This window comes from Scyliorhinus torazame, chromosome 17 (genome assembly GCF_047496885.1).
Source record: "Scyliorhinus torazame isolate Kashiwa2021f chromosome 17, sScyTor2.1, whole genome shotgun sequence".
NCBI lineage: Eukaryota > Metazoa > Chordata > Chondrichthyes > Carcharhiniformes > Scyliorhinidae > Scyliorhinus > Scyliorhinus torazame.
In genome coordinates this window covers 155,798,578-155,826,500 of record NC_092723.1, presented here as the reverse complement: position 1 = coordinate 155,826,500, position 27,923 = coordinate 155,798,578, and the positions used below count along the sequence as shown (strand labels likewise).

The 27,923-nt window shown below is 47.2% G+C and overlaps 1 protein-coding gene across 1 annotated transcript in view; it reads left to right on the top strand.

Moving 5' to 3' along the window:
* rab11fip3 (RAB11 family interacting protein 3 (class II)) overlaps positions 1-26,160 on the top strand; it is a 158,553-nt gene extending 132,393 nt beyond the window's left edge. Inside the window, exons 7-15 of the mRNA XM_072481357.1 lie at positions 2,017-2,052; positions 3,115-3,208; positions 3,873-3,976; positions 9,257-9,397; positions 21,837-21,918; positions 22,167-22,304; positions 22,682-22,837; positions 22,934-23,074; positions 23,354-26,160. Of these exons, the coding sequence (XP_072337458.1) occupies positions 2,017-2,052; positions 3,115-3,208; positions 3,873-3,976; positions 9,257-9,397; positions 21,837-21,918; positions 22,167-22,304; positions 22,682-22,837; positions 22,934-23,074; positions 23,354-23,485 (1,024 nt within the window). The 3' untranslated portion in view covers positions 23,486-26,160. The remainder of the gene's footprint in view (positions 1-2,016; positions 2,053-3,114; positions 3,209-3,872; positions 3,977-9,256; positions 9,398-21,836; positions 21,919-22,166; positions 22,305-22,681; positions 22,838-22,933; positions 23,075-23,353) is intronic.
* Positions 26,161-27,923: the final 1,763 nt, after the last annotated feature.

The following is a 27,923-nucleotide window of genomic DNA, read 5'->3' as shown; positions in this document are numbered from 1 at the left end:
GATCAAATTCCTGCAACTCTCCATTTCTAACAGCACTGTGTACTACATCACATGCACTGCAGTGGTTCAAGAAGACAGCTGCCCACCACTTTCTCGAACAATTCTGGATGGGCAATAAATGCTGGCCTTGCCAGTGACGTCCACAATCTCATTTAATGAATCAAAGAAAATGAGTTCATGGCTGATTGACTAATCGTAGTGGTGAACGGTTGTTTTTCTGATTGGAAGGCAGTATATAGTTGGGTCCCCCAGGGGTTAGTATTAGGACCATTGCTTTTCTTGTTTTACATTAATGACCCAAGCCTGGGTGCACAGGGCACACAATTTGCAGCTAACACACAACTTGTAAGTATAGTGAACAGTGAGGTTAGTGACTGACTCAAATGGACATAGATAAGCTAACTTGATTTTAATTTCTTCTTTACTGAACTAGCCATACTGAAGAGTGCTTTGTTGGTATCATGTCTGAACAAACTCACCCCCTGGTGGAAATTAAAATTGGATGTTGACATGAGGATATTGCACTTTGAGCTATTTGATTGTCAATGTTGTTCTTTCACCAGTGCAGTAGGAAATGAACATTTGCAACTCCCTCACTATAAGATGCATGTATAGTTGAATGTTTTCCAACTTCCTCCTTCTGCTTTTACAGTGTGAATGGAAATTGAAAATGGCATGTATGCAGCCATTTCAGGTGGAGTTCAGGAACTCGCTAATAGAACAAAAGTGCTGAGATCATTAATACTTTAATTGACTCCAGGAGATATTACCAAAGCTGCACTGTAGAGGCTTGTTGTGCAGAGGTCAAAGATCCTGATGTTTATTTGATAAATGGAGTAAACCAAAGTGGTCACCGCTGGAAATTTGGTGGCACAGGCTTTGCTATTCTCCACCCTGAAATATGTTTTCTTCCTGACCCCTTCACCTTTGTGTTCACCAAATAAAATTGGAAAACTGGATCAAATTCAACTGGAGTCCTGATGCAGTTCCAAAATAGATTTTGGTGCAAATTTGATGTAGTGCTTAGAAGGAATCAAGCAGTGGGATAAGCAAAAAGTGGACACAAGCTCCATATGCCATAACTTGTCACTGAGGGTTGATGCTCACTTTTGTACATGAGTTTCCTGATCTCCAGCTGCTGATGGGAAGGTTCTTTGGAATCGTTACTCTGCAGAGAATTGCTGACTCCATGGCTGGGCTCCCACCTGACTGCAGCAAGTGGTTGGGTGGGAAAGGGGTGAATCACCATTCGCCTCCCCATTTTTGTCAAAACTGCACCAGCAATATCCTACCTCGATCAAAGTAAATCCCTGGATAGACGAGGAAACTAGTGAACTTGCAGCAGTTCCTGAGCAGCATCTCCACAAAGTAGACCATTGTGCCTTGGAGTCAGGAGGCTCATTTATTCTCCACCTTGAACTGTCCCAATTCTGCTGCATTTTGGTTCTCTGCATTTGAACACTGACTGCAGTTTATATGTTGGCTTATTTGGGTGATTTTCAATTATTTCAAAGTGGTGGCCTGTGTGCACTACTGCTGAACATTTTTACTGTTGACTAATATCAACTAGTGGTGGCTGATTAAGTGAGCCTTACAGGTAAGGAAAATTTGAGGTCCAGATAGATGATGCTGTTTTGAGACATTAAAAGCCTCCTGGTCATACCCTACTCATCGCAGGAAATCAAAATCTCCCAAAGCGCTTCTCTCTCTCTCTCTCTCTCTCTCTCTCTCTCTCTCTCTCTCTCTCTCTCTCTCTCTCTTTCCTTCTCCCCCCCCCCCGCGCCTCTCCCAGGGTGGGTCATGTGATATGTCCACCGTGAGATGCGAGTGTTCTTTTAAAAATGGCCATGTACAGGAAGAATTGATTCCTGAAGTTCAGTGGTGCTTCCGTATGAACTGATTGACATGGGGCACTGCGGAGGAGACAGACTGTCGGTATTTGCGAATTCCTGGTTTCCTGCTTCCCTTGCTCTAGTATAATTTTCCTGACTCAGCATATCCTGTTTTTGCTTTCAGCCCCATCATGCGACTCAGCAGTAAGAAGGTGGCTTGGTAAGTAAAGAGTGCAGCTTGTGTCTATAAGCTTAATGAGAAGTTGTGAGCTAACCTTTCTGGTGGTTTGGGGGACTGTCAAATTGCAATGAGGAGAAGTGTGCTGGAAAAAGGTGGTCCCAGTAAACCCTGCAGCCTCTCCAGCACCACCTTGCTGCTTGCCATCATTGTGACTGATGAGTATTTTGGGAAGATAGTGTGACATGGGTGTTATGGGGCTGTTCTCAATGTATGGCAGTCTGTGGGAAGCATGGAAGATTTTCTGCTGCTTCACACAACCTGCAAACTTTCACAAATTTAGCTGGCATAACGAAGAAAATTACATGTCAGTATCTATCTGAAAGGGGCTGATTAGTATTTCGGGTGCAGTTGCCTTAACAAAGGTTTGTGCTGTCTTGCAACATTTTCTGACTTTGCTGGCGGAACGTCTGTATTTGCACAATTTAGGGCTCTTTTCTCCATGTCTGATCCAGTCTGGGGGCACAGATGTAGAAAATAGGGAAGAGTTAGCTGCACAGGTGAAAGTGGGTATTCCCTGGCTGCCCTGATTTTTGGTGGGGGAGAAGGGCTGAGCAAAGAATGTAACTTGGCGTGTGACTCCGATGTAGTGTAACAATTTGTTCGTGAGTGACCAGTTTCCCCTCATGTATGCTGAATCTTCTGTTGGGTTCATGTGTATATGATATTAGAGAGGGCAGTTTTGGGCTCTGATTAGAGTGGGAGGCTGAAAATTAACTGCTCGTCAGGGATCCAGTCAGTATTGAAACCACAAGGTATGTGTATTAAATACTCAATCTCTTATTTTATCTTTAAAATGCCAGAGTAGAACTGTGCTGATGCGGGATATGCTGAGATGTGGCTTGCTGTATCAAACTGTGAGAGTTGTATGTGAGTTAATGATGAATTTGAGTTTTACGGCTTTAGCTGCTTTGCTATGAAGCGCCTGGCACAGCTTGTCCGAGCAGTCGCTCTGCGCATCTTGAACAAAAAGGGCTTGCACTGTGTGATCAGTTGTGGCAGTGGGCTTTGTCTCTTAATACTGAACACATTGTCTAATTACAGGCACCTTCAGCAGAGTAGTGCAGGCAGCAGTGACGATATGGAGAATCTGTCCAAGAACACACTGGGTTTCATCCCTTCAGATCTCACTGAGCAGGTCAGTTTGAACTTGACAAAAACTTTAACATTCCTTTAAACCTTAACTTTGTTTAAAAACCCTTGTGTTTGGTAATTTGTTTGAAGGCACTGCAATGATTAGAGAATATCACTTCTTGAAAAGTTAATCTGCAGTACTGTTTCTGGGGGATATTGTTTTGAGACAGGCAGGGGCAGCTCTGCCAGAAGTCCATGTTTTGTATTTGCAGGAATTCTCCTTTTTCTGCTCCCGAGTTTTCACTAGCTTGTGCAGCCCTCGTGGCTGGGGACAGCCAACTGCTTAAGCCCCACTTGGAACTCTTCCAGCTGTGAGGTTTCGCACAACCTTCAGGCTTTAGTAAGAAGTCTTCCAACACCAGGTTAAAGGCCAACAGGTTTGTTTCAAATCACTAGCTTTCGGAGCACTGCTCCTTCCTCGGGTGAATGGAGCAGAAGGAGCAGTGCTTCGAAAGCTAGTGATTTGAAACAAACCTGTTGGACTTTAACCTGGTGTTGTAAGACTTCTTACTGTGCTCACCCCAGTCCAATGCCGGCATCTCCACTTCAGGCTTTAGTTTCACTTCAGATGCTTGGCTGTATATGTGAGCTGGAGAAAGTGACTGGGAAGTTTTTCGCCATGGCACCAAATGCTGGTCCTTCACGTTGTCTCGCTGTGTGTTGTGCAGGTGATATTCCTGGAGAAACGAATTGGTGAACTGGAGCAGGACAATACGACGAATGGAGAAACACACAACCGCCTGAGACAGGAGAATCTGCAGCTGGTGCGCAGGTATGACTCGTGGCATCATCAGACACCCTAGTGAGGGTGGCAACTGTGCTCCGCATGGTGCGATTATCCAGGATATTGACTTTTCTAACCCAAAGCAAACTAGACATGCGTTGATTCAGAATGTTTTAAATTGTGTTTCTAAAATGTCACTTTTGGAGCAGGAGCTGATGGGAAGTGCTAGAACTTCACAAATACCTGACTGTCTTACTTGAAACCAATTCAATTTAAAAAGATCCGGTGATAATTTGCCAAGAGTAGGGATTCAGTACTTTCTTCGCTGAAGTACCATTAAATTCTGGTTTACCTCTATCATAGAACAGTACAGCACAGAACAGGCCCTTCAGCCCTCGATGTTGTGCCGAGCTTTGTCCGAAACCAAGATCAAGCTATCCCACTCCCAGTCATTCTGGTGTGCTCCATGTGCCTATCCAATAACCGCTTGAAAGTTCCTAAAGTGTCCGACTCCACTATCACAGCAGGCAGTCCATTCCACACCCTAACCATTCTCGGAGTAAAGATCCTACCTCCGACATCCCTCCTATATCTCCCACCCCAAACCTTATGGTTATGCCCCCTTGTAACAGCTACATCCACCCGAGGAAATAGTCTCTGAACGTCCACTCTATCTATCCCCCTCATAATCTTATAAACATCTATTAAGTCTCCTCTCATCCTCCCCCGCTCCAAAGAGAAAAGCCCTAGCTCCCTCAACCTTTCCTCATAAGACCTACCCTCCAAACCAGGCAGCATCCTGGTAAATCTCCGAGCCGGTGTGTCCCCCGAGGGTCTTGGCAGCTTGACCACCACTATCGTGTTCATCTTTCCAATGCTTCCACATCCCTCCTATAGTGAGGTGACCAGAACTGCGCACACTACTCCAAATGTGGTCTCAGCAGGGTCCTGTACAGTTGCAGCATAACCCCACGGCTCTTAAACTCAAGCTCCCTGTTAATAAACGCTAACACACTATAGGCCTTCTTCATGGCTCTATCCACTTGAGTGGCAACCTTCAGAGATCTGTGGACATGAACCCCAAGATCTCTCTGTTCCTCCACATTCCTCAGAACCCTGCCGTTGACCATGTAATCCGCATTCAAATTTGTCCTACCAAAATGAATCACCTCGCACTTATCAGGGTTAAACTCCATCTGCCATTTTTCGGCCCAGCTCTGCATCCTATCAATATCTCTTTGCAGCCTACAACAGCCCTCCACATTATCACTCCACCAATCTTGGTGTCATCTGCAAATTTACTGACCCACCCTTCAGCCCCCTCCTCCAAGTCATTTACAAAAATCACAAATAGCAGAGGACCCAGCATTGATCCCTGTGGTACACCACTGGTAACTGGTCTCCAGTCTGAAAATGTTCCATCCACCACCACTCTCTGTCTTCTATGTGATAGCCAGTTACTTATCCAAATTTCCCTCTATCCCACACCTCCTTACTTTCTGCATGAGCCGACCATGGGGAACCTTATCAAACGCCTTATTGAAATCCATGTATACGCCATCAACTGCATTACCTTCATCTACATACTTAGTTACCTCCTCAAAGAATTCAATCAAATTTGTGAGGCAAGACTTAACCCTTCACGAATCCGTGTTGACTATCCCGGATTAAGCTGCATCTTTCCAAATGGTCATTAATCCTATCCCTCAAGACCTTTTCCATTAACTTACCGACCACCGAAGTAAGACTAACCGGCCGCTAAATACCAGGGTCATTCCTATTCCCTTTCTTGAACAGAGGAACAACATTCGCCACTCTCCAGTTCTATGGCACTATCACCGTGGACAGTGAGGACCCAAAGATCAAAGCCAAAGGCTCTGCAATCTCATCCCTTGCCTCCCAAAGAATCCTAGGATAAATACCATCTGGCCCAGGGGACTTGTCGACCCTCAGGTTTTTCAAAATTGCTAATACATCTTCCCTCAGAACATCTACCTCCTCCAGCCTACCCGCCTGTATCACACTCTCATCCTCAAAAACATGGCCCCTCTCCTTGGTGAACACTGAAGAAAAATATTCATTCAACGCCTCTCCTATCTCTTCTGACTCCATGCACAAGTTCCCACTACTGTCCTTGAACGGTCTAACCTCACCCTGGTCATTCTTTTATTTCTCTCACAAGAGTAAAAAGCCTTGGGGTTTTCCTTGATCCGACCCGCCAAGGTCTTCTCATGCCCCCTCCTAGCTCCCCTAAACCTTTTTTTTAGCTCATTCCTTGCTACCTTGTAACCCTCAAGCGACCCAACTGAACCTTGTTTTCTCATCCTTACATACGCTTCCTTTTTCCTCTTGACAAGACATTCAACCTCTTTTGTGAACCATGGTTCCCTCACACTGCCACTTCCTCCCTGTCTGACAGGGACATAACTATCAAGGACACGCAGTATTTGATCCTTGAACAAGCTCCACTTTTCATTTGTGCCTTTCCCTGACAGTTTCTGTTCCCATCTTGTGCTACCTGATTCTTGCCTAATTGCATCATCATTGCCCCTCCCCCAATTATAAACCTTGCCCTGCCGTATGGCCCTATCCCTCTCCATTGCAATAGTGAAAGACACCGAATTGTGGTCACTGTCTCCAAAGTGCTCTCCCACAAACAAATCTAACACTTGGCCCGGTTCATTACCCAGTACCAAATCCAATGTGGCCCCCCCTCTTGTCGGCCTATCCACATATTGTGTCAGGAAACCCTCCTGTACAAAAACTGCCCCATCCGAACAGTTCGACCTATAGAGGTTCCAATCAATATTTGGAAAGTTAAAGTCACCCATGACAACTACCCTGAGACCTATCCATAATCTGCTTTGCAATTTCTTCCTCCACATCTCTATTACTATTTGGGGGTCTATAGAAAACTCCTAACAACGAGACCGCTCCTTTCCTATTTCTAACATCAGCCCATATTACCTCAGTAGGCTGATCCCCCTCAAACTGCCTTTCTGCAGCCGTTAAACTATCCTCCACCTCTTTTACCACCTTCCCTACTCTTACTGAAATATCTATACCCCGGAACTTCCAACAACCATTCCTGTCCCTGTTCTAACCATGTCTCCGTAATGGCCACAACATCGTAGTCCCAAGTACCAATCCACGCTCCAAATTCACCTACCTTATTCCGGATGCTCCTTGCATTAAAGTAGACACACTTCAACCCACCTTCCTGTCTGCCGGTACACTCCTGTGACCTTGATACCCTCCTCGTACCTAACTACTATCAACACTGGCTTCTGGACTACAGCTCGTTTTCCCACCCTCCCTGACAAATTAGTTTAACCCCCCCCCGAAGAGCCGTAGCAAATTTTCCTCCCAGGATATTGGTGCCCCTCTGGTTCAGGTGCAAACCGTCCTGTTTGTACAGGTCCCACCTTCTCCAGAATGTGCTCCAATTAACTGAAACCCTCCCTCCTACACCATCCCTGCAGCCACGTGTTTATCTGCACTCTCTCCCTGTTCCTCAACTCTCTAGCACGTGGCACTGGCAACAAACCAGAGATAACAACATGGTTTGTCCTGGCTCTCAGCTTCCACCCTAGCTCCCTAAATTCCTGTTTTAAATCCCTGTCCCTACTCTTGCCTATGTCATTGATACTGATGTGTACCACGACTTGTGACTGTTCCCCCTCCCCCTTAAGGATTCTGAAAACACGGTCCATGACGTCACGGACCCTAGCACCCAGGAGGCAACATAACCATCCGTGAGTCTTTTTCGTTGCCACAGAACCGCCTATCTGTCCCTCAAACTATTGAGTCCCCAATAAATTTTGCTCTCCTCTCCCCCTTCCCTTCTGAGTCACGGGGACGGACTCGATGCTGGAGAACTGGTCACTGTGGCTTACCCCTAGTAAGTCTCTTTCCCCCCCCCCCCCCCCCCCCCAAAACCAGTATCCAAAGTTGTTACTAAGGGGAACGACCACAGGGGATCCCTGTACTGACTGCTTCCTCCCAGCCCCTCTCACCTTCACCCATCTATCTTCATTCTTTAGAGTATCTACATCCCTGAAGCTACTATCTGTGACCACCTCTGCCTCCCGAATGATCCGAAGTTCATCCAGCTCGAGCTCCAGTTCTCTCACGCGGTTTCTGAGGAGCTGGAGATGGGTGCACTTCCCACAGGTGAAATCAGCAGGGACACTGACGCCGTCCCTCACCTCAAACATTCTGCAGGAGGAACATTGCACTGCCTTCCCTACCACCCCCCTAGATACCTCGTGGATAAAACAAGAAAAAGAAAGAGCTTACCTGATATTCACTCACCCCCTTAGGTTAGAGGAGGTGGAAGGGTGGGGGACACTACAAGTGTAGTGTCTCAGGTTTAGCAACCGTCCAACTTAAATACAGGTAAAAATAAAACACTTAACCAGCAATCACTGCGTCCCGCACGGTAACAGCAATCAATATGGGCCCACGCAAACAATTTAAATCTGCATTACTTACCCAGCAGTCACTCTGTCCTCACTCCGACAGGATTCAGTTGGAAACCCCCAACGGTAAGTTTTTTAAAATTCACTCACCTTCCCACTAAGCAACCACTGTGTCCTGCACTATAACAGCAATCAGCTGTTATGGGCCTGCGCAAACAATTTAAATCTGTACTACTTACCCAGCAGTCACTCTGTCCTCACTCCGACAGGAAGTTTTCTTTAATACAAAATGTATTCATGTCCTCAGACCCTCAATGTGCTTCATATCCAGTAATGTTTTTGAGATGCCGTCATTGTCCTATAGACAATCTTGGCAATAATTTTCATGCAAGGTTACCTGAGCAAACATAACAAATATGGTGATCTTCATTGTAGCTCCTGGTAATTTATGCACAACTCTTTACAATTTAAAAAAAAAAAAAAATAATGAATTTAGAGTACCCAATTCATTTTTTCCAATTAAGGGCCAATTTAGCGTGGCCAATCCACCTAGCCTGCACATCTTTTGGGTTGTGGGGGCGAAACCCACGCAAACACGGGGAGAATGTGCAAACTCCACACGGACAGTGACCCAGAGTCGGGATCGAACCTGGGACCTCGGCGTCGTCAGACTGCAGCGCTACCACTGCGCCACCGTGCTGCCCAACTCGTTACAATTTTGGGAGTTCAGGTAGTGTGTGGACCACAAGATTTCTTCCTTCACTGCAGCTCTAGACACATCTATTATCAGTCCATACAAAATTCGCTGATATTGAAAATGGAGAACGGTGCTGCATAAGATCAGTAAAAACAAAGGCCCAGGCATCACTGTGAAGGCTGCTTATTCTCCTTTTATACCTCTGAACAGGGCAAATGCACTGGAGGAACAGCTGAAAGAGCAGGAGACCAGGTCTGAACAGATGCTACGGGAGGAAATGAAGAAACAGAAAGAAGCTTTGAGCAAAGTGGAACGCGAGCAGGTCATTGAGATTGAAAATCTGCATAGCAGGTAAATGTTCAAGACTGTCATAAAGCATATGCCCTAATTCCCACAGCCACATACAACCCTATGGAAACAGGATAACCTAGCAGTGAGCCATGGATAGGAGCAGCCTTATCTTCAGTAATCCCAGTGGATATCAGTGGTCAGTGACACCAATCATTATTTTCTATCCGGCAGGTTAAGATCACTGCCAGGACCCGGTGCGATCCCGGCCCCCCTGGCCATTGTCAGTGTGGAGTTTGCGCATTCACCCCGTGTCTGCGTGGGTTTCACCCCCACAACCCCAAAAGATGTCCCTGGTAGGTGGATTGGCCACACTAAATTGCCCCTTAATTGGAAAAAAACAATTAAGTACTCTAAATTTATTTTTTAAAACATTCACTGCCCAAGAAGTCTATAGTGAAGCACTAGCATTAAAGATCAGGGGAGGTGGTTGAACCTTATTGAGATAATTATTGCCTGACATGAATGTCACTAGCCACTTGTCAATCCAAGCCTGGATTTTGTCAGTCATGTAGATGGAAGGCCTAGGCTAAGGATGCCGCCCTGAGGATTTATTGGTGATATCCTGACAGAGATGGACAGAGTAGGGTAATAAGGCCACTGATGTAGGGAAAGTGCTGAGGGCCGGTTTCTCAGACCAACGACGCCAGAATCACGAAAGACAATTGGGTGGGGAATCGTGGGTGAGCCGAAAATCGAGGCCGGCGCCCAACGCAAATGCAATGCTATTCTCTGGTGCCTTGACAGTGGCGTGAATGTGTTCTATGCCGTGCGCCAGCGTGTGCATGCAAATTGTACAGTAAACGCCGTTTTGGCATATTCTCAGGCCTGCCCCGGTAATCTTTGGGTGCCCCAGGATGCTCCACCTCAGCCAGGAGGAATTACCAACAGCGAGGTTCACTTGTGATATTTAAAATCGGGAAACGGGTGACCCCATTGTCTGGTATCAAGTTTGAGTTTCGTTTTGATCTGTCTGTGAACAGACTCGCAATTTAATTAAATAGATTTTGCCTGTCAAAGAACAGCAGTTCCTGAAAAGGCTGGCAGGTTAAACAGTGATCTGACAAAGACGAGTCTGCAAGGTGTGTCCTGAAGGCTATCTCTCCAAGTGGCTTATCCAAGACATCTCTTTACAGCAAATATTCCTGTGTTTGCTATCTATTTAATAGTGGATTTTGACCTGAGATGGGTTTTGCTTGAGTGGAGATAAAAGAAATGAAAATGAAAATGAAACGAAAATAGCTTATTATCACAAGTAGGCTTCAAATGAAGTTACTGTGTGATGCACGATCAATGACCACTAAAGCGAGGTTGTCGTCCATCTGAAGGCTTTAATAAGCTCGATGTTTCCCCCAGCAGCTCGGGTACAGAATGAGGGCTGCTGGGGCGGCACGGGTTCTTGTACCCCCCCCTATCCGGGCGGAGCTATTATACACTCTAGCCAATAGCAAGCATACAGGTTCTACTAATGGTACTTTAGCCTCTCGGGTACCGTAATACCTATAATACCACATTCACCCCCTGTGTAAGAAAAGGTCCGTCGGGGGTGGTGGCCAGAAACTACAAAACATCATAACATGGTATAATTAGTTATGGAGATACCGTAATGCCTCCGTACAGGGTTTAGTAACTATTTACAAGTCTGGTAGCTATGTACATTTGGTGGTTTATATTTACAGATTTCAGTTAAAATGGAGCAATCAGTCGATTGGGGGCCCTGGTCGTCCTCTGTGATCGTCGGAGCCTCGGTGGTGACTGCGGTGGAGGCTCGGGTGTCTGTGACTCCGGGAGCATGGCTTCGATCTCCATGGCAGCCTCGTCACCCCTAGACTGCGCTGGTGGGGAAAACGGCTGACCTGAGAAGGGAGCACCTGTGGGGGTGTCGGTGGGTGGGAGGGCCTAGAGGGGGGTGGCGGAAGGACCGATCCTCCTGTAAGGTGCTGCGGTGGAGGGGAGGGTGGGACTGGTGGCTGGAATGTGCGTGGAGTTCAGGCGGGCGCCAGGTCCCGTAGGGAGACCGTATCTTGTCGGCCGTCGGGGTCCGCCACATAGGCGTACTGGGGGTTAGCATGGAGCAGATGGACCCTCTCGACCAATGGGTCCGACTTGTGCGCCCACACGTGTTTTCTGACAGGATGGTTCCGGGTGCTGCCAGCCAGGTCGGGAGCGAGGTCCTAGAGGAGCACTTCCTAGAGAAGACGAGGAGACGTTCATGAGGTGTCTGATTGGTGGTTATACAAAGTAGTGAGTGACTCCCAGTGGGAGACTGGGAGGTTCCTGGACCATAGGGCCAGTAGGACGGTCTTCCAGACCGTTCCGTTCTCCCCCTCTACCTGTCCGTTACCCCGGGGGTTGTAACTGGTCGTCCTGCTCGAGGCGATGCCCTTGCTGAGCAGGAATTGACGCAGTTCGTCGCTCATAAAGGAAGACCCCATATCACTGTGTATGTAAGCGGGGAACCCGAACAGTGCAAAGATGTATTGGAGGGCCTTGATGACGGTGGTGACGGTCATGTCGGGGCAGGGGATGGCGAATGGGAACCGGGAGTACTCGTCAATCACGTTCAGGAAGTACGTGTTGCGGTCGGTGGAGGGGAGGGGGCCTTTGAAGTCCATGCTGAGGCGTTCAAAGGGTCGGGAAGCCTTTATCAGGTGCGCTCTCTCTGGCCGGTAGAAGTGCGGTTTGCACTCCGTGCAGATTTGGCAGTCCCTGGTGGCTGTCCTGACCTCCTCGATGGAGTAGGGCAGGTTGCGGGTTGACTAAATGGAAAAAGCGAGTGACCCCCGGGTGGCAGAGGTCCTCGTGGAGGGCTCGGAGGCGGTCCACTTGTGCGGTGGCACATGTGCTGCGGGACAGGGCATCAGGAGGCTCATTTAGCTTCCCGGGACGATACAAGATCTCGTAGTTGTAGGTGGAGAGTTCGATCCTCCACTGCAAGATCTTGTCGTTTTTTATCTTGCCCCGCTGTGCATTATCGAACATGAAAGCAACCGACCGTTGGTCTGTGAGGAGAGTGAATCTCCTGCCGGCCAGGTAATGCCTCCAGTGTCGCACAGCTTCTAGGGGCATAGCCAGAGTGGATAGTCAGAGGCTTTTCCCCAGGGTAGAGGGGTCAATTACTAGGGGGCATAGGTTTAAGGTGAGAGGGGCAAGGTTTAGAGTAGATGTACGAGGCAAGTTTTTTACGCAGAGGGTAGTGGGTGCCTGGAACTCGCTACCGGAGGAGGTGGTGGAAGCAGGGACGATAGTGACATTTAAGGGGCATCTTGACAAATATATGAATAGGATGGGGATAGAGGGATACGGACCCAGGAAGTGTACAAGATTGTAGTTTAGTCGGGCAGCATGGTCGGCACGGGCTTGGAGGGCCGAAGGGCCTGTTCCTGTGCTGTACATTTCTTTGTTCTTTATTCTATGGCCTGGGCCTCCTTTTTGACTGAGGAATGGCGGATTTTGGAAGCATGGAAGGTACGGGAGAAGAAGGCCACGGGTCTGCCCGCCTGGTTGAGGGTGGCTGCCAGAGCTACGTTGGATGCATCGCTCTTGACCTGGAAGGGGAGGGACTCGTCGATGGCGTGCATTGTGGCCTTTGCAATGTCTGCTTTGATGCGGCTGAAGGCTTGGCGGGCCTCTATCGACAGAGGAAAAACTGTGGATTGGATCAGGGGACGGGCCTTGTCCGCATATTTGGGGACCCACTGGGCGTAATAGCTTAAAAAAAAAATCCAGGCAGCGTTTCAGGGCCTTAGAGCAGTGAGGGGGGGGGGACCTCCATAAGGGGGCGCATGCGTCCAGGGTTGGGGCCAATAACTCCATTTCGCACTACGTAGCCGAGAATGGCGAGACGGTCGGTGCTAAACATGCATTTATCCTTATTGTATGTTAGGTTAAGGATTTTAGCAGTCTGGAGAAATTTTCGGAGGTTGGTGTCGTGGTCGTGGCCGCAGATGGTGACATTATCGAGATACGGGAATGTTGCCCATAAACTGTACCGGTCAACCATTCGGTCCATCTCGCGCTGGAAGACCAAGACCTCGTTAGTGACACCAAAGGGAACCCTTAAGAAGTGATAAGAGCCGCCCGTCTGTCTCTAAGGCAGTGTATTTGCGGTCACTAGTGCGGATTGGGAGCTGGTGGTAGGCGGACTTGATATCCACCGTGGAGAAGACCTTATAATGCGCGATCCTGTTTACCAGGTCGGATATGCGGGGGAGAGGGAACGCGTCCAGCTGTGTAAACCTGTTGATGGTCTGACTGTAGTCGATGACCATCCTATGCTTCTCCCCGGTCTTTACCACCACTACTTGAGCTCTCCAGGGGCTGTTACTGGCTTCAATGACCCCTTCCTTCAGTAGCCTTTGGACCTCTGACCTAATAAAGATCCGGTCCTGGGCACTGTAGCGTCTGCTCCTGGTGGCGACGGGTTTTCAATCCGGGGTGAGGTTCGCAAACCGGGAAGGCGAGTCGACCTTGAGGGTCGCAAGGCCGCAGTCAGTATGTGGGGGGTATAGGGCCGCCGAATTGGAAGATCAGACTTTGAAGGTTACACTGGAAGTCTAAACCCAGGAGTGTAGCCGCGCAGAGGTGGGGAAGGACGTAGAGATGGAAATTTTTGAACTCCCTTCCCTGGACTGAGGTTTGCTACACACAACCCCTTTATCTCCACTGAGTGGGAACCGGAGGCCAGTGAGATTGTTTGATTAACAGGGTGGATGAGGAAGGAACAGCGCCTTACCATGTTGGGGTGTATGAAGCTCTCCGTGCTCCCAGAGTGAATTAGGCAGGACGTCTCATGCCTGTTGATGAAAACGGTCGTCGTAGCGGTTGAGAGTGCTTGAGGTCGAGACTGATCCAGAGTCACCGAGGCTAATCGCAGTAGTTGGGAATTCTGTTCAGGCAGTGTGTGGTCGGCCAAGCTGGGGTCCTGGGGGTTCATCCAAGATGGTGTCTCCCATAGGTCGCACATGGCCGGGGGTGCACAAAATGGCGGCGCCCATCCCTCAAGCGTGGCGTCCGCAGAACAAGCCCGGGGTCCGCACATGGCCCTGGGATATGTGGGTGGCGGCGACCGCTGGCCGCGCAGAGCCCGTGGAGAAGTTTGTGGTGGCGGTCTGGATTCGCCGCTGGAGACGTGGCCACTGCTCGGGCCTGACATACCCCCACGAAATGGCCCTTTTTGCCGCATTCCTTGCGGGTGGATGCGCGGGCCGGGCAGCACTGGCGGGGGTGCTTGGCCTGCCTGCAAAAGTAGCAGCGGGGCCCCTCTGGGTTGCCAGGCCGCCTTGCAGCGCAGGCCTGTGGGGGAACGGGGGAAGTCCCGGGGTCGGCCGCTGCGGGGTTCCACGCTGCCCGGGGGCTGCCGCGCGGTCGGGAGCGTAGCCGCGGGCGTTCCTGGAGGTCACGTCCATGGAGCCTGCAAGGGCCCGTGCCTCCCTGAGACCCGGGGTGTCCTTCTCTAACGGGCGCTGGCGGATTTGTGACCTAAGCATACCTGCCACGAAAGCGTCCCGGACTAAGAGTTCCGTGTGTTCGCTCGCCGAAACTTGCGGGCAGCCGCAGTTCTTCCCAGCACCAGGAGTGCGCGGTAGAATTCGTCCAACGATTCCCCAGGGGTTTGTCGCCTTGTTGCAAGCAGGTGCCGGGCATAGACCTGGTTTACCAGGCAAATATAGTGCCCTTTTAGCAGCTCGATTGCTTCATCGAAGTCTTCCGCTTCCTCGATGAGGGTGTAAATCTACGGGCTCACCCTTGAGTGCAGGACGTGCAGTTTCTACTCTCCCGTGGGTACGTTTTCGGCCGTCTCAAGACCCCCTTTAAAGCACGCCAGCCAGTGCTTAAGATTGCCGCTGAGTTCGCCGCGTGGGGGCTAAGTTGCAGACACTACGGCTTAATTCGGAGCTCCATCTTTTCTTCTTAAAAATCTACCTTATTAAATTGATGCACGATCAATGACCACTAAAGCGAGGTTGTAGTCCAACTGAAGGCTTTAATGAGCTAGATGTTTCCCCCAGCAGCTCGGGTACAGAATGAGGGCTGCTGGGGCGGCATGGGTTCTTATACCCCGCCCATCAGGGCGGAGCTATTATACACTAGCCAATAGCAAGCATACAGGTTCTACCAATGGTACTTTAGTCTCTCTGGGACCGTAATACCTATAATACCACACTGTGAAAAGCCCCTAGTCGCCACATTCCGGTGCCTGTTCGGGGAGGCTGGTACGGGAATTGATCCCGTGCTGCTGGCCTGCATTGGTCTGCTTTAAATGCCAGCTATTTAGCCCTGTGCCAAACCAGCCGCTGAGAGCAGTTAGAAGTTGAAAAAAATTCATTTTATTGTTCAGGATTGTTTAACTGGTAATTGTAAGCTATATTTCTGTGATGTTAAGATAGTTTTAAGACTGTGAATAATAAAGTTTGTTTTAATATACCATATCTCTTTTTGTGTGTGTGTGTAATCACTGCTGGAGCAGAGAATCCTTTCTTCACCATCTTACAAATTAAATGAAATATTGGTTTCTGTCTGATATCCCAACAACTGTTGGGTCGAGGATCATCATAACACCCAGTGCTTTTGGGAAGGGCGTTCCAGTGTTTTGACCCAATGAACATGAAGAAATGACTAGATCAAAGTCATGGTGTGTGGCTTGAAGGGGACCTTGCAAGTGGGGGTATTCTGATGTGTTTGGTATCCATGTCCGTCCAAATTTTTGGAGGTTGTGGTCTTGGGAAGGTGATATTGAAAGAAAATTGGCATGTTGCTGCAATGCATTTTGTAGATGGTGCATACAGCTGCTGCCTCTTTGTGTTGGTAGTGGCGGAAGTGAATATTTACAGTAATGGATGGGATACCGATCGAGCAGGGTAATCAAATGTATTAGGATAGCTCATTAATTGTGTAGCATGAAATGCCAGAAGCTTTTGAAGGTTTGGAAATGTCCAGAGCACGGACATCTGAAGCACATTAGCCGGTCAACACCAGCCTCGACTCAACAGTGTCAAAGCCCGACTCCTTTCCTTTGAAAAGCTGTTGTGTTATTTTATCTTGTGATCTGAAGATGCTTTATTTTTTGAAGTATTTTTATTCCTAACATTTTAAAGCACACAACAAAGTAAAACCATGAAAAGACCCAATGCCACTCTTTCCCCCCCCCCCCCCCCCCCCCACCACCAGCTGACGGTAATCCACGTCTTTAAAATGTAGTATAAACAAACCCCATCTTTTGAAACAAAAAAACCTAGAGCAAATCTCACCTTTTCCAAGTGCAAGAACTCCATTAAATCCCCCCGCCACACTGAGGCACAGTGTGGAGAGACTGGCCTCCACCCCATTAGGACCCACCTGGAAGCAATCAATGCGGCAAAGGCGGAAACATCTGCTCCCGCTCCCATCTCCAACTCTGGCAAGTTCGACACCCCGAATATGGTCCCAGGGGACTGGGCTCTAAATCCACATGCAAGATCACTGACATGGTGCTGAAGAACGACCTCCAAAATGTCTCCATCTCTCCATCTTCGGGCAGGACCAGAACATATGTGCATGATTGGCTGGACCCTTCACCACACCACTCTCAAATATCCTCCAGCCTCTCCTACAACCGGCTCATCCTCCACTTCGTCAGATGGACCCTATGCCCTACCTTTAGCTGTATCAACCCCAGCCTCACGCACAAGGTTGAGGCATTCCCCCGTCGCAACATTCACACCACAACCCCCCCCCTCCAGTGCCAACCCCAGCTCCTCCTCCAACTTGGCCTTATTCCCCTCTAGAGCCTCATATCCTTCCCCAAAATACTCCCATCGATCACCGAGATGATCCCCCACCCCCAGTCCCATCACCAACAGCACCCTCTTGAACAATGAGGAGGGCAGTGCACCTGGAAAGTCGGGGAAACCTTTTTTCTCGAAATCCCGCATCTGCATGTACCTAAAAACCTGTTCTCTTCTCTCTCTCTCTCTCTCTTCTCCCCCCCCCCCCAACCAAACCCAAACTTCTACCCCAGCTCCTCCAAACTCGCAAACCATTGTTCTAAAAAAAAAACAAGGTTTTCATTTCCATTACCCCTTGATCCTCCCATCCCCAAAATTTCCTCCATATTATCAGCGTGGCCACCACCACCAGACTCCCAAAGTACTTCCTTGGGGCAAACTGGAGCTGTGCTGTTGCCAGCACCTGCAACCCCGACCCCTTCAAAGACCCTGCCTCCATTCTCACCCACAACACCTCTGTCTCCCTAGTCCAGCCCCGCACCTTCTTGGCGTTCGCTGTCCAATAATAATAGAACCAGCTTGGAAGGGCCAGGCTCCCTGACTGTTGCCCTCTCTGAAGTACTGTCCTCTTAACCCTTGCCACCTTACCTGCCCACACAAACGACAGGACCAACCTATCCACCCCCATAAAAACAATTTTGGCAGAAACACCAGTGGGCACTGAAATAAAAATAAAAACCGCGGCTAAATGTTCATCTTAACCGCCTGCACCCAACCTGCCAACGATGGGGGAAGGCTATCCCACCTCCATAGAGCTGCTTTAATCCTACCCACCAGACTTGTAAAGTTCAACTTGCTGAGCCCAGTCCCAAGCGAACTGCACTCTCAGATACCCAAAGTGGGTAGTTGTCACCCAAAATGGCAACCTCCAATGGTCCTGATTCCGACTCTGGAGAAGACCCCACAAGACACTCACTTTTCCCAAATTTAAGAGCTCGGGTTAGAGATATACAGTCACAGATCATTCGCATACAGGGACAACACCCTATGCTCCACACATCCCTTCTCCATCGGGAAACCATCCAGTCTGCATCTTCCCTATTGCCACCCGCAATTCTTCCATCCCCATTGGCTTCTCCAACCCTGCCCCCTCCTCCTCTCCTACTTCGGGACAGTCCAATTGGCCCCAAAAACTCCCTCACGTCTGACTTATCCTACGGAGGCTCTGACTTGCACAAATTCGTATAGAATGCCACATATACAGTGTTCACTTGCCCCGGTGCCACCACCAGCTTTCCTGTCCCATCCCGGACCCAAACAATCTCTTGCTGCTGCCTTAGCTGGCCTTCTCCCCATATTTGTGTCCCCCCGGCCTGTCTCAACTGCTGAACCATCTTTCCCGTGGACAGAAGGTCAGACCTTGCCTGTAATTCCTTCCTCCTCACCAGAAGTTCCAGTCGGATCCTCCACATACCTTCAGTCCACCTCCAAATGTTCCTCTACCAACCAGTGTATACCAGTAAAAAGGAAGGACTGTAAGATATCAATGGCTGATTATCCTTTTCCCAAGGACAAAGTGGCAAAGATTAGTGGGAAACTAGAGGAGTGGGAAATCTTTAAAGGTCAACAGACAGCCACGAAAAAAAATAAGTTATATTATGAGTGTAAACTATAGCAAAGGTTTCTACAAATATATAAAAAGAAAAAGAGAAACAAAGGTAAACATTGGTCCTTTCAGAGGATGAGAAGGGGGATTTAAAATTGGGAAATGCGGAAATGGCTGAGGCATTGAGCAGGTATTTTGTGTCAGTCTTCACAGTGGAAGACACAAATAACATGCCAATAATTGATGGCAAAGAGGCTATGGCAGGTGGGGATCTAAAAACGATCATTATTATTAAGGAGGTAATGTTGGGCAAGCTAATGGGCTAAAGGTAGACAAGTCTCATGTCCCTGATGGAATGCATCCCAGGGAACTAAAAGATGGTGGGGGAAAATAGCAAATGTGCTCGTGGTAATTTACCAAAATTCGACTGACTCTGGGGCGGTTCCGGCAGATTGGAAAACAGCAAATGCGATGCCACTCCTTAAAAAAGGATGTAGAAAAAAGGCGGGTAACTATTGGCCGGTTAGCTATAGCGGGGGGGGGGGGGGGGGGGGGGAAATGCTTGAATATTATTAAGGGAGAAATGTTTGACTATTAAGGAAGAAATAGTGAGGCATCTGGATAGAAATTATCCCATTGGGCAGACGCAGCATGGGTTCATGAAAGGCAGGTCATGTTTGACTAATTTAGTGGAATTCTTTGAGGACTTTTGTGTGCGGTGGACAACGGGTGGTTTATCTGGATATCCAGAAGGCATTCGACAAGGTGCCGCACAAAAGGCTGCTACGTAAGATAAAGGCACATGGTGTTACAGGTAATGCATTAGCCTGGATGGAGGATTGGTTAACTAACCGAAAGCAAAGAGTGGGGATAAATGGGGGGTTTTCTGGTTGGCGATCAGTAGCTAGTGGTGTACCTCTGCGATCAGTTTTGGGACTGCAATTGTTTACAATTTACATAGATGAGTTGGGGACCAAGTGTAATGTGTCAAAGTTTGCAGATGATACCAAGATGAGTGATAGACCAAAGTGTGCAGAGGACACACAGTCTGCAGAGGGATATAGATAGTTTAAGTGAGTGGGCAAGGGTCTGGCAGATGGAGTTCAATGTTGATAAATGTGAGGTTATCCATTTTGGTAGGGATAACAGCAAAATGGACTATTATGTAAATGGTTAAAAATTGCAGCATGCTGCTGTGCAGAGGGACCTGGGTGTCCTTGTGCATGAATTGCAAAAAGTTGGTTTGCGGGTGCAGCAGGTAATTAAGAAGGCAAATGGTATTTTGTCCTTCTTTGCTAGAGGGATGGAGTTTAAAAACAGGGAGATTATGTTGCAGCTCAATAGGGTGCTGGTGAGGCCACACCTGGAGTACTGTGTACAGTTTTGGTCTCCTTACTTGAGAAAGGATGTACTGGCATTGGAGAGGGTGCAGAGGAGATTCACTAGGTTGATTCCGGAGTAGAGGATTAGTTTATGAGGAGACTAAATAGACTGGGATTATACTCCTTGGAATTTAGAAGAATGAGGGGGGATCTTACAGAGACATTAAATTATGAAGGGAATCGTTTTTTAAAAATTTAGCATACCCAATTCATATTTTCCAATTAAGGGGCAAGTTAGCGTGGCCAATCCATCTAGCCTGCACATCTTTGAGTTGTGGGGGCAAAACCCACACAAACACTGGGAGAATGTGCAAACTCCACATGGACAGTGACCCAGAACCAGGATCGAACCTGGGACCCGGCGCCGTGAGGCAACAAGGCTAACCCACTGTGCTGCCTTTTAAAGGGAATAGTTAAGATAGAAGCAAGAAGGTTGTTTCCACTGATGGCTGAAACTAGAATTAGGGGACATAGCCTCAAAATAAGGGGGAGCAGATTTAGGACTGAGTTGATGAGGAACCTCTTCACCCAAAGGGTTATAAATCTGTGGAATTCCCTAACCAGTGAAGCAGTTGAGGCTACCTCATTAAATGTTTTTAAGGCAAAGGTAGATAGACTTTTGAACAGTAAAGGAATAAAAGGTTACGGCGGGCGGGTAAGTGGGGTTGAGTCACAAAAAGATCAGCCATGATCTTATTGAATGGCAGTGCAGGCTCGAGGGGCCAGATGGCCTACTCCTGCTAGTACTTATGTTCTTATAACCACTGCCGCTCCTCTGGCCTCTGTCCAGCTGATTCTTAAATGAGATACCTCGTCCTTCACTACTTTCAATGCCCACTGACTGCGAAATCTCCCTGTTCCTATTAAACCCTACATAATCTTCAATCCCATTTCCATTTTGGCACACAGATTTGGGTCTGCCAACAGCCCCACGTCTAACCTCCACGCAGGTCTCTGTGCCAGCCCCTTCTCCAAGACCACATCAACCCAATGTGGAGCATCATCCGAGATAACAATCACAGAATGTTCTGCCTGCCTCACCCCAGCCAACAGTGCCTTCCCCATGACAAAAAAGTTGATCTTTGAATACACATAGTGTACTGGTGAAAAGAACGACGGGCCCACCCCCTCCCATCTCCCTCATAAATGCAGCCAACACCCCCGCCCACCCCAGGGGGGGGGGGGGGCAGAAAACATGGCTTGGACCCAACCACCTTCTGATTCAGCACTGTATTAAATAACCCCCCCCCCCGGCCTAAATCCTATGTCATCCCGATTCAGGGCGTATGCGCTAACCAGTATGTCTCGAGTATGTTTTTCCACTATGTTGAGACTTTGTTGGGACTTGCTCATGTTGTGATGTGTAACTGTCTTGGGAACTCCTGCTGCTGCTGACATCCTGTTCTTATTTGGCCATCTCCTACTTGACCTTTAGCAGAAACATTGGGTTTGATTTACCACTTGGAAGATAAAAGTTCAAACTATAAACTTGAGCTGGATTTTCCACTTTCATGATTTGAGTTTCACTGCTTGTAGTTTAGATTTTGTGTATGCTTAACTAATGAGTAGTGAATGCTGAGATTGGTTCTGTTCCTCTTTGAGTGAGTCCTCAATAATTGGTTCAAACTTGCTACCTGATCGGTTGAGGTAGTTCCTCCGCACAGTGCAGTTTATACAATATAAAGACCGTTGCAGTATGTGGACCTTTGACAATAACAATGGCGTTACATTTGACTATCTGTACACAGGTTACATCAGCTAGATGAGGAGAATGGAGAATTGCGAGCGTGCATTCCCTGCCTTCGGGCTAATGTTGAGAGACTGGAGGAGGTATGTTCACATGTTCCTTGGGCACTGTTTTAAATAGTCCACATGATTTCTAACCACTCGGTATTACTTGTAGTCCTTTGTCGAAAGTGTCAGCTATTCTGTTTCCTTGTATGTAGGGGTAGAATTTGTTCCTTTTTCCTCTTTCCCTCGGTGCTGTCCTAATATGGTAGCCCCAGCATTTACATTCTTGCATGGGGGAGGGGGGCGCATGGCACTCACTTTCTAGTGTTTACTGTTTACTATCTCAGGAGAAGCAGAAGCTGTTGGATGAAGTGGATGAACTGGCGCAGAAACTGAAGGAAGAGCAGGAGAACAACCAGAAACTATCAGATAAACTCTTACACAAGCAATATCTGTTTCAGAAAGAAAAAGAAGCTACGCAAGAGGCAAGTTGTCTTGCATTTCTCTTTCCCATCTTCCTGGCCTCCGCCCAAAGGAGCAGAGATTTGTCCCTTTGCCAAATGGACTCCTTCAGTGAGAATTCTCCACTTCAAGAAATGATCTGAAACTTTTTTTTTAATTTTAGAGTACCCAATTATTATTATTTTTCAAATAAAGGGGCAATTTAGTGTGGCCAATCCACCTAACCTGCACAGCTTTGAGTTGTGGGGTGAAACCCATGCAGAAACTGGGAGAACAGTGACCCGGGTCATCAGCGCCATAGGCAGCAGTGGGTGATCTGAAACTTGACATGATTAGAATGCTGCCATGCCTACCTGGCTTCAACTAGTTTTGGTTGACTTTTTTCCCCTCTGCTCTCTAGCTCATAGAAGACCTGCGGAAACAATTAGAGCAGTTGCAACTCTTCAAATTGGAAGCCGAGAGGTTGCGTGGGCGCTCAAGCAGTATCGGACTACAGGAATACAACAGCCGCAATAGAGAGACTGAACTGGAGCAAGAGATTAAACGGCTCAAACAGGTAAATGTGATTGGAATTATGTCACCCCCATCCTTTTTGCAGTAAAGTCAGTGGAATAGTCTGTTCATAATAGTTTTTCTATTAATCTTTACCTAGGATAACCAAAATTTGAAGGAGCAAAATGATGAGTTGAATGGACATATCATTAACCTGAGTATCCAGGGAGCAAAGAGCCTTTTCACAGCCTCAATCGCAGAATCACTAGCTGCAGAAATCAGTTCTGTTTCTAGGGATGAAGTAAGTTATAGGGTCTAGACTTTTACCTTCACTCTTTTTAAAAAAAAAAAAAAAATCTATTGACCTTCTGTGGGGGGAGGAATGTGCAACAATTTGCTGGCACGAGTTTGGGTCGTGGCACACACAACTAGGGTGGAATTGAGTCCTGACCAAGGGGTAAGGGAGCAATCACTGGGGTCTAGGAGCATGGCAGAGATGCATTGGAGGGTGAAATATGTACTATCCCCAGCTGCTGATGCTTAAATACACACTAATGCATTTTTTCTGTCTTGATCACAGCTTATGAGTGCAGTCCAGAAACAGGAAGAGATCAACTACAGGCTGCAGGATTACATTGATCGAATTGTTGTGGCAATCATGGAGACCAATCCTGCGATTCTCGAGATCAAACAGACTGAGGCACACTCGTAGCCTCTCTCAGGACCAGTGTACGAACAGTAGCTCTTCTGTCATTTGTGTGTAAATCGTGAGGCAGTTCCTTACAGCAATCTTTGTCCTAACTTTGAACCATGGACCTGTGTAAATCCCACACAGCTTCACTTCTATCTTCATGCCAAGGTACGAAAGGCAGTTGTCATTTCCTGCAGGTTTTCTGTTCCCCTTTCACATGTGGATTAGACTGGGGATCGTAGTATGGACGAGCTAGTATGGCTCTACTGGCCTAGACTGCCAAAATCTCTCATAGTAATACAAAAGCATGTCATTAAAATGCAGTGAAATAAGTGATGCATTATTAATGGTGGGGTGGGGGAGGGCGGAACAGAACAATGACAGCGTAGCGTAAGCTTTTACTTGTGGGTGAGTTTTGTGCAGTCTTGTCCTAACCACTCGGCTCATTTGTAGGAAATTCGGGATGTGTAGCTGGTCACCAATTGAGTGCTCACAGAATCCTGGCTCAGGTTTGTGACGCATGCAGTGGGATTTGCGCAGACTTGGCCCACTTGTGTTTCTGTTTTGAATCCTGTCTTGATGAAAAGTTCACACCTTGGATCGGACCTACTATTTGCCTTTTCTAGGCTCATCATCCTGGCAGAGCACGGCTACCTTGCAGGCTGATTTTTCCTGAATCCATCTATCTCTGCTTCTCTGTTTGTTCTAAATCAGCTGCCCAATTGTAATAAGTCATATGTCCTGCCAGACCTAATTTTGGAGCTGCAATTTCAATTTCTGTCTCATTGAGACTGGGTCCAATTTTCTTGTTATAATGGGACTTGACCTGGAACTGCTGAGAGATTGTTAATTACTTCACCACCCACACCTTGATCTGACTTTTTGTGATGGGTGAGAGTTCCATCTGGTACTGCTAACCCTGTTATATACTTTTCCTGAACTCACTACACCGAGATTGTATATGAACAAGTCTGTAACACAACACTGCTTACTTAAGCACCCCTGTATCACTGCTTTGTACCAAGTAACTTATGATGGCACTAACTGACACCAGTCGTTTGCACAATCACCCAGTTATTTGTCCTGTAATTGTGTTGCACTGATGCTGGCTGTTAACATTGCTATTTGGTGATGCTCACATTGTTCTTGTACATTACTCGCCAGCAGAGTATGGTTCGGGCCCTGACCTCCACATCTGTGACACCTGTGATGTGTGCAAATGAGTACAAGTGCTCAGCAACCCTATAACATTTATCCAATTTTGTCATTTTTGGTCCCTTCACTTGTCTGTTAAAGTGTGCACAAGTGTTACAATCTTTTAAGGCCCCGATCTGAAGGTTCAAGACTTGCTAGTTGCTGTAGAAGATGAGTCTGTCGTCCAGGTCTGCATGCTGCGGCATGGAAGGAGAGCTAGACTTCTTACTGCTAGAGGACTGAGTAGATCCTGCGTTATCCACTGCTGCATGGTCCCAGTTGTTCCTTCACTGGACTCTAGCCCACCCTCCTGGTGTGCATATGAAGCACCATCTGGGTGGTCTTCCTGTGATATGTGAGAACTTAGTTAATGTCCAGATATTTCAAAACAATCTTTTTACATTCATGAAGCTATGCACTCTGGCCCTTGCTAACATGCAAATCCCTTTGCTTGGCATTTCTGCTCCTCATGATAAAATGGTGAGATGAAATCGATGAGTAAGGATGTTTTTGTTTTTTTAAATTCATGCTTAGGTTTTGGTGGCTGCAAATCAGAAAAAATTGCAGTGTGATTGCAGGACATGCTTATCCCACTGAACACACCGATATCCTGTGCATTGCATCATTGTACAAAGAGAATCAACCAATGGGACGCAGCCTGTTGTATGTTGGGCAGCTGCTGCTGATGGTGCTGAGAGCTTCCCTTTAGTCTGTTCTGTTTAACCTCTGATTGGAAGGTGTTAGTGTGACACAAGGTGCATGTGAGAGCTTCAGTTCAGGGAGCATTCTCCTAATGCCTCTTGTGCCTTCTGCATGAGTTCCATTGATACAAGGTGCTGCTGTGTGCTTGTAAACTTTGCTGCATAGTCTCTGGTGTAAATCGATGTACATTTTGAATTTTCTATCCTTGCACAGTAGAAAGTTATTTTTTTATAGAATGAAGGCAGATTTATACTGGAGTCGGATAACTAATGGATTCATTAGAATCACGCGACTGCTCAATTTTGTAAAGTTAGTAGGTTGTGTCTGTATATAGTAGGAAACTTACGGAGCAGGTTGAAAGTTGATTTCTTTATGGTCACTGCATTAACTTGCACTCAACTAGCCATGAAGATGATGATACTGTCAATGATTATGTATAAATGAAATGTCTTAAAAATATTTTGTCTTATCAATGTAGTGTCCTAACAATTGGAGAAACTGATGTTTGAGATTTAGTTCATCTTAAACTGTTTTTAACAAAATTCTGATCCTGGTTTGTGTACTGCTTCACCAGAACTGATCAAAGCGTCAATATTTGCTGTTTATACAGAATCTGCCCATTAACCAGGGAATAAACATTGCATTGATCATCATAGCAATCAGTGAGTGTACAGAAATATTGGGTTTGCAATCCTGTATAGACTGGCTTTTCTTGGTGCTGAGGTATGGAATGAATGGTGATATGTGGCTACTGTAAGCATCCAGACAGATTTACTGATTAAAATCTCTAAAGCAACAAATCTTTGTCTCTGCAAAGTTCTGTGCACCAATCAGCTGTTCCATAAATCCAGCTAGACTACTATCGTGAGGGGTATTACCCGGAAGATGGGAAGGTGAATAGTGAAAATCGACTTAAGGCAGCTCTGGGTTTCTCTGTCCATGATGTATCCTGATTGGTGTATTCATGAATTGTTACAACACAGAAAGCCATTTGGCCCATCGTGTCTTTGCTGGCTGGTCCCCTGCCTTTCCCCTGTAGACTTCCAAATTTCTTTGTGGTAACTTGACCACAAAATGGTAGTTGAAATGCGTTGTTAATGAAGTTAATCTTTATTTTAAAGTTTATTATAGTATGGACTTGAAAATGGGAGCAGTTGGCTAAACATCAAAATAATACCAATGACAAATATGAATATCACCGCACTTACTGATGACATCAGCAATGGAATTGAAATAGGATGCATAATAATAACACTCCATAACAATTCTTTAGGTATTCTTGAAAGCCATGATTGAATCTGTCTCCATCATACTCTTAACACAGTCCAGATCCTAACCACTTGCTGCATAATTTTTTTTCCTTGTGTTGCTTCTGTACCTCCATATTTTACATCCGCTCTTCCTACTAAAATATCTCGTCTATATTACATTTTATATATCACGCCTACGTCCTCCTGAACTGTTATCTGCAAATTTTGAAATGGTGCCCTGTACACTACACCAAGTCTAGGTTTTGATATAGATCAAGAAAAATAGTGATCTTAATGCTGACTCATGGAGAACCCCTCTTTTTACTGGCTGAATCATATCTTACAGAAAATGTCCCAGACGCCATCATGGTCCCTGGGTATGTCCTGTGCCACCAGGACCAACCCAGCAGAGATGGTGGCACAGTAGTAAGAGTTGCGAGTGAGTATTTTTAAGTGCAGGAGGCTATTCAGCCCATAAAGCCTTCAGCGACCTTCTGAAAGAGCACTGGACCTAGGGTGAGGTAGGCAGCCTATCACCCCCATCCAACCTGCACATCTCTGGACACTAAGGGGCATTTATATCATGGCCAATCCACCTAATCTGGATTGGAGGAAACCGGAGCACCCAGAGGCAACCCATGCAGGCACAGAACATGTAAATTCCACAGTCACCCAAGGCTGGGATTGAACCTAGGTCTTTGACACTGAGGTAGCAGTGCTAGCTACTGTGCCACCCTACTCCGTTGCCTCGAACAGACCCAGCAACTCCATATTGGGCATCCATTAGGTCCTGTCAGGCAGTAAAAAATGTACTCAACCACAATCTGCAACCTCATGGCTGGCATCCCCACTCTACCATTGCCACCAAGCTAGGGGATCAACCTTGGTTCAATGAGTGTGCAGGAAGGCATGCCAGGAGCAGCACCAGGCATACTGAAACAAGATATCAACCTGGTAAAGCTACAACAAAGGACTACTTGCATGCAACATCAGCATCAAGTGACAAAGCTAAGCAATTTCACAGCCACTTGGTCAGATCTAAGCTCTGCAATTCTGCCACATCCAGTCTGAATGGTGGTCAACAATTTAAACACTCAGGAGAAGGCTCACAAATAGTCCTGTCCACAATGATGGAAGAGCCCAGCATAGCAGTGCAAAAGACTAGGCTGAAAGTATTTGCAACAATCTTCAGCCAGAAGCGTCAAATGAATGATCCATCTTTGCCTCCTCTGGAAGTTCCCAGCATCACCACGAGCCGTTTCTTGATGTCACATGGAAGCACTGGACACTGCTAAGACTTTGGGCTGTAAATC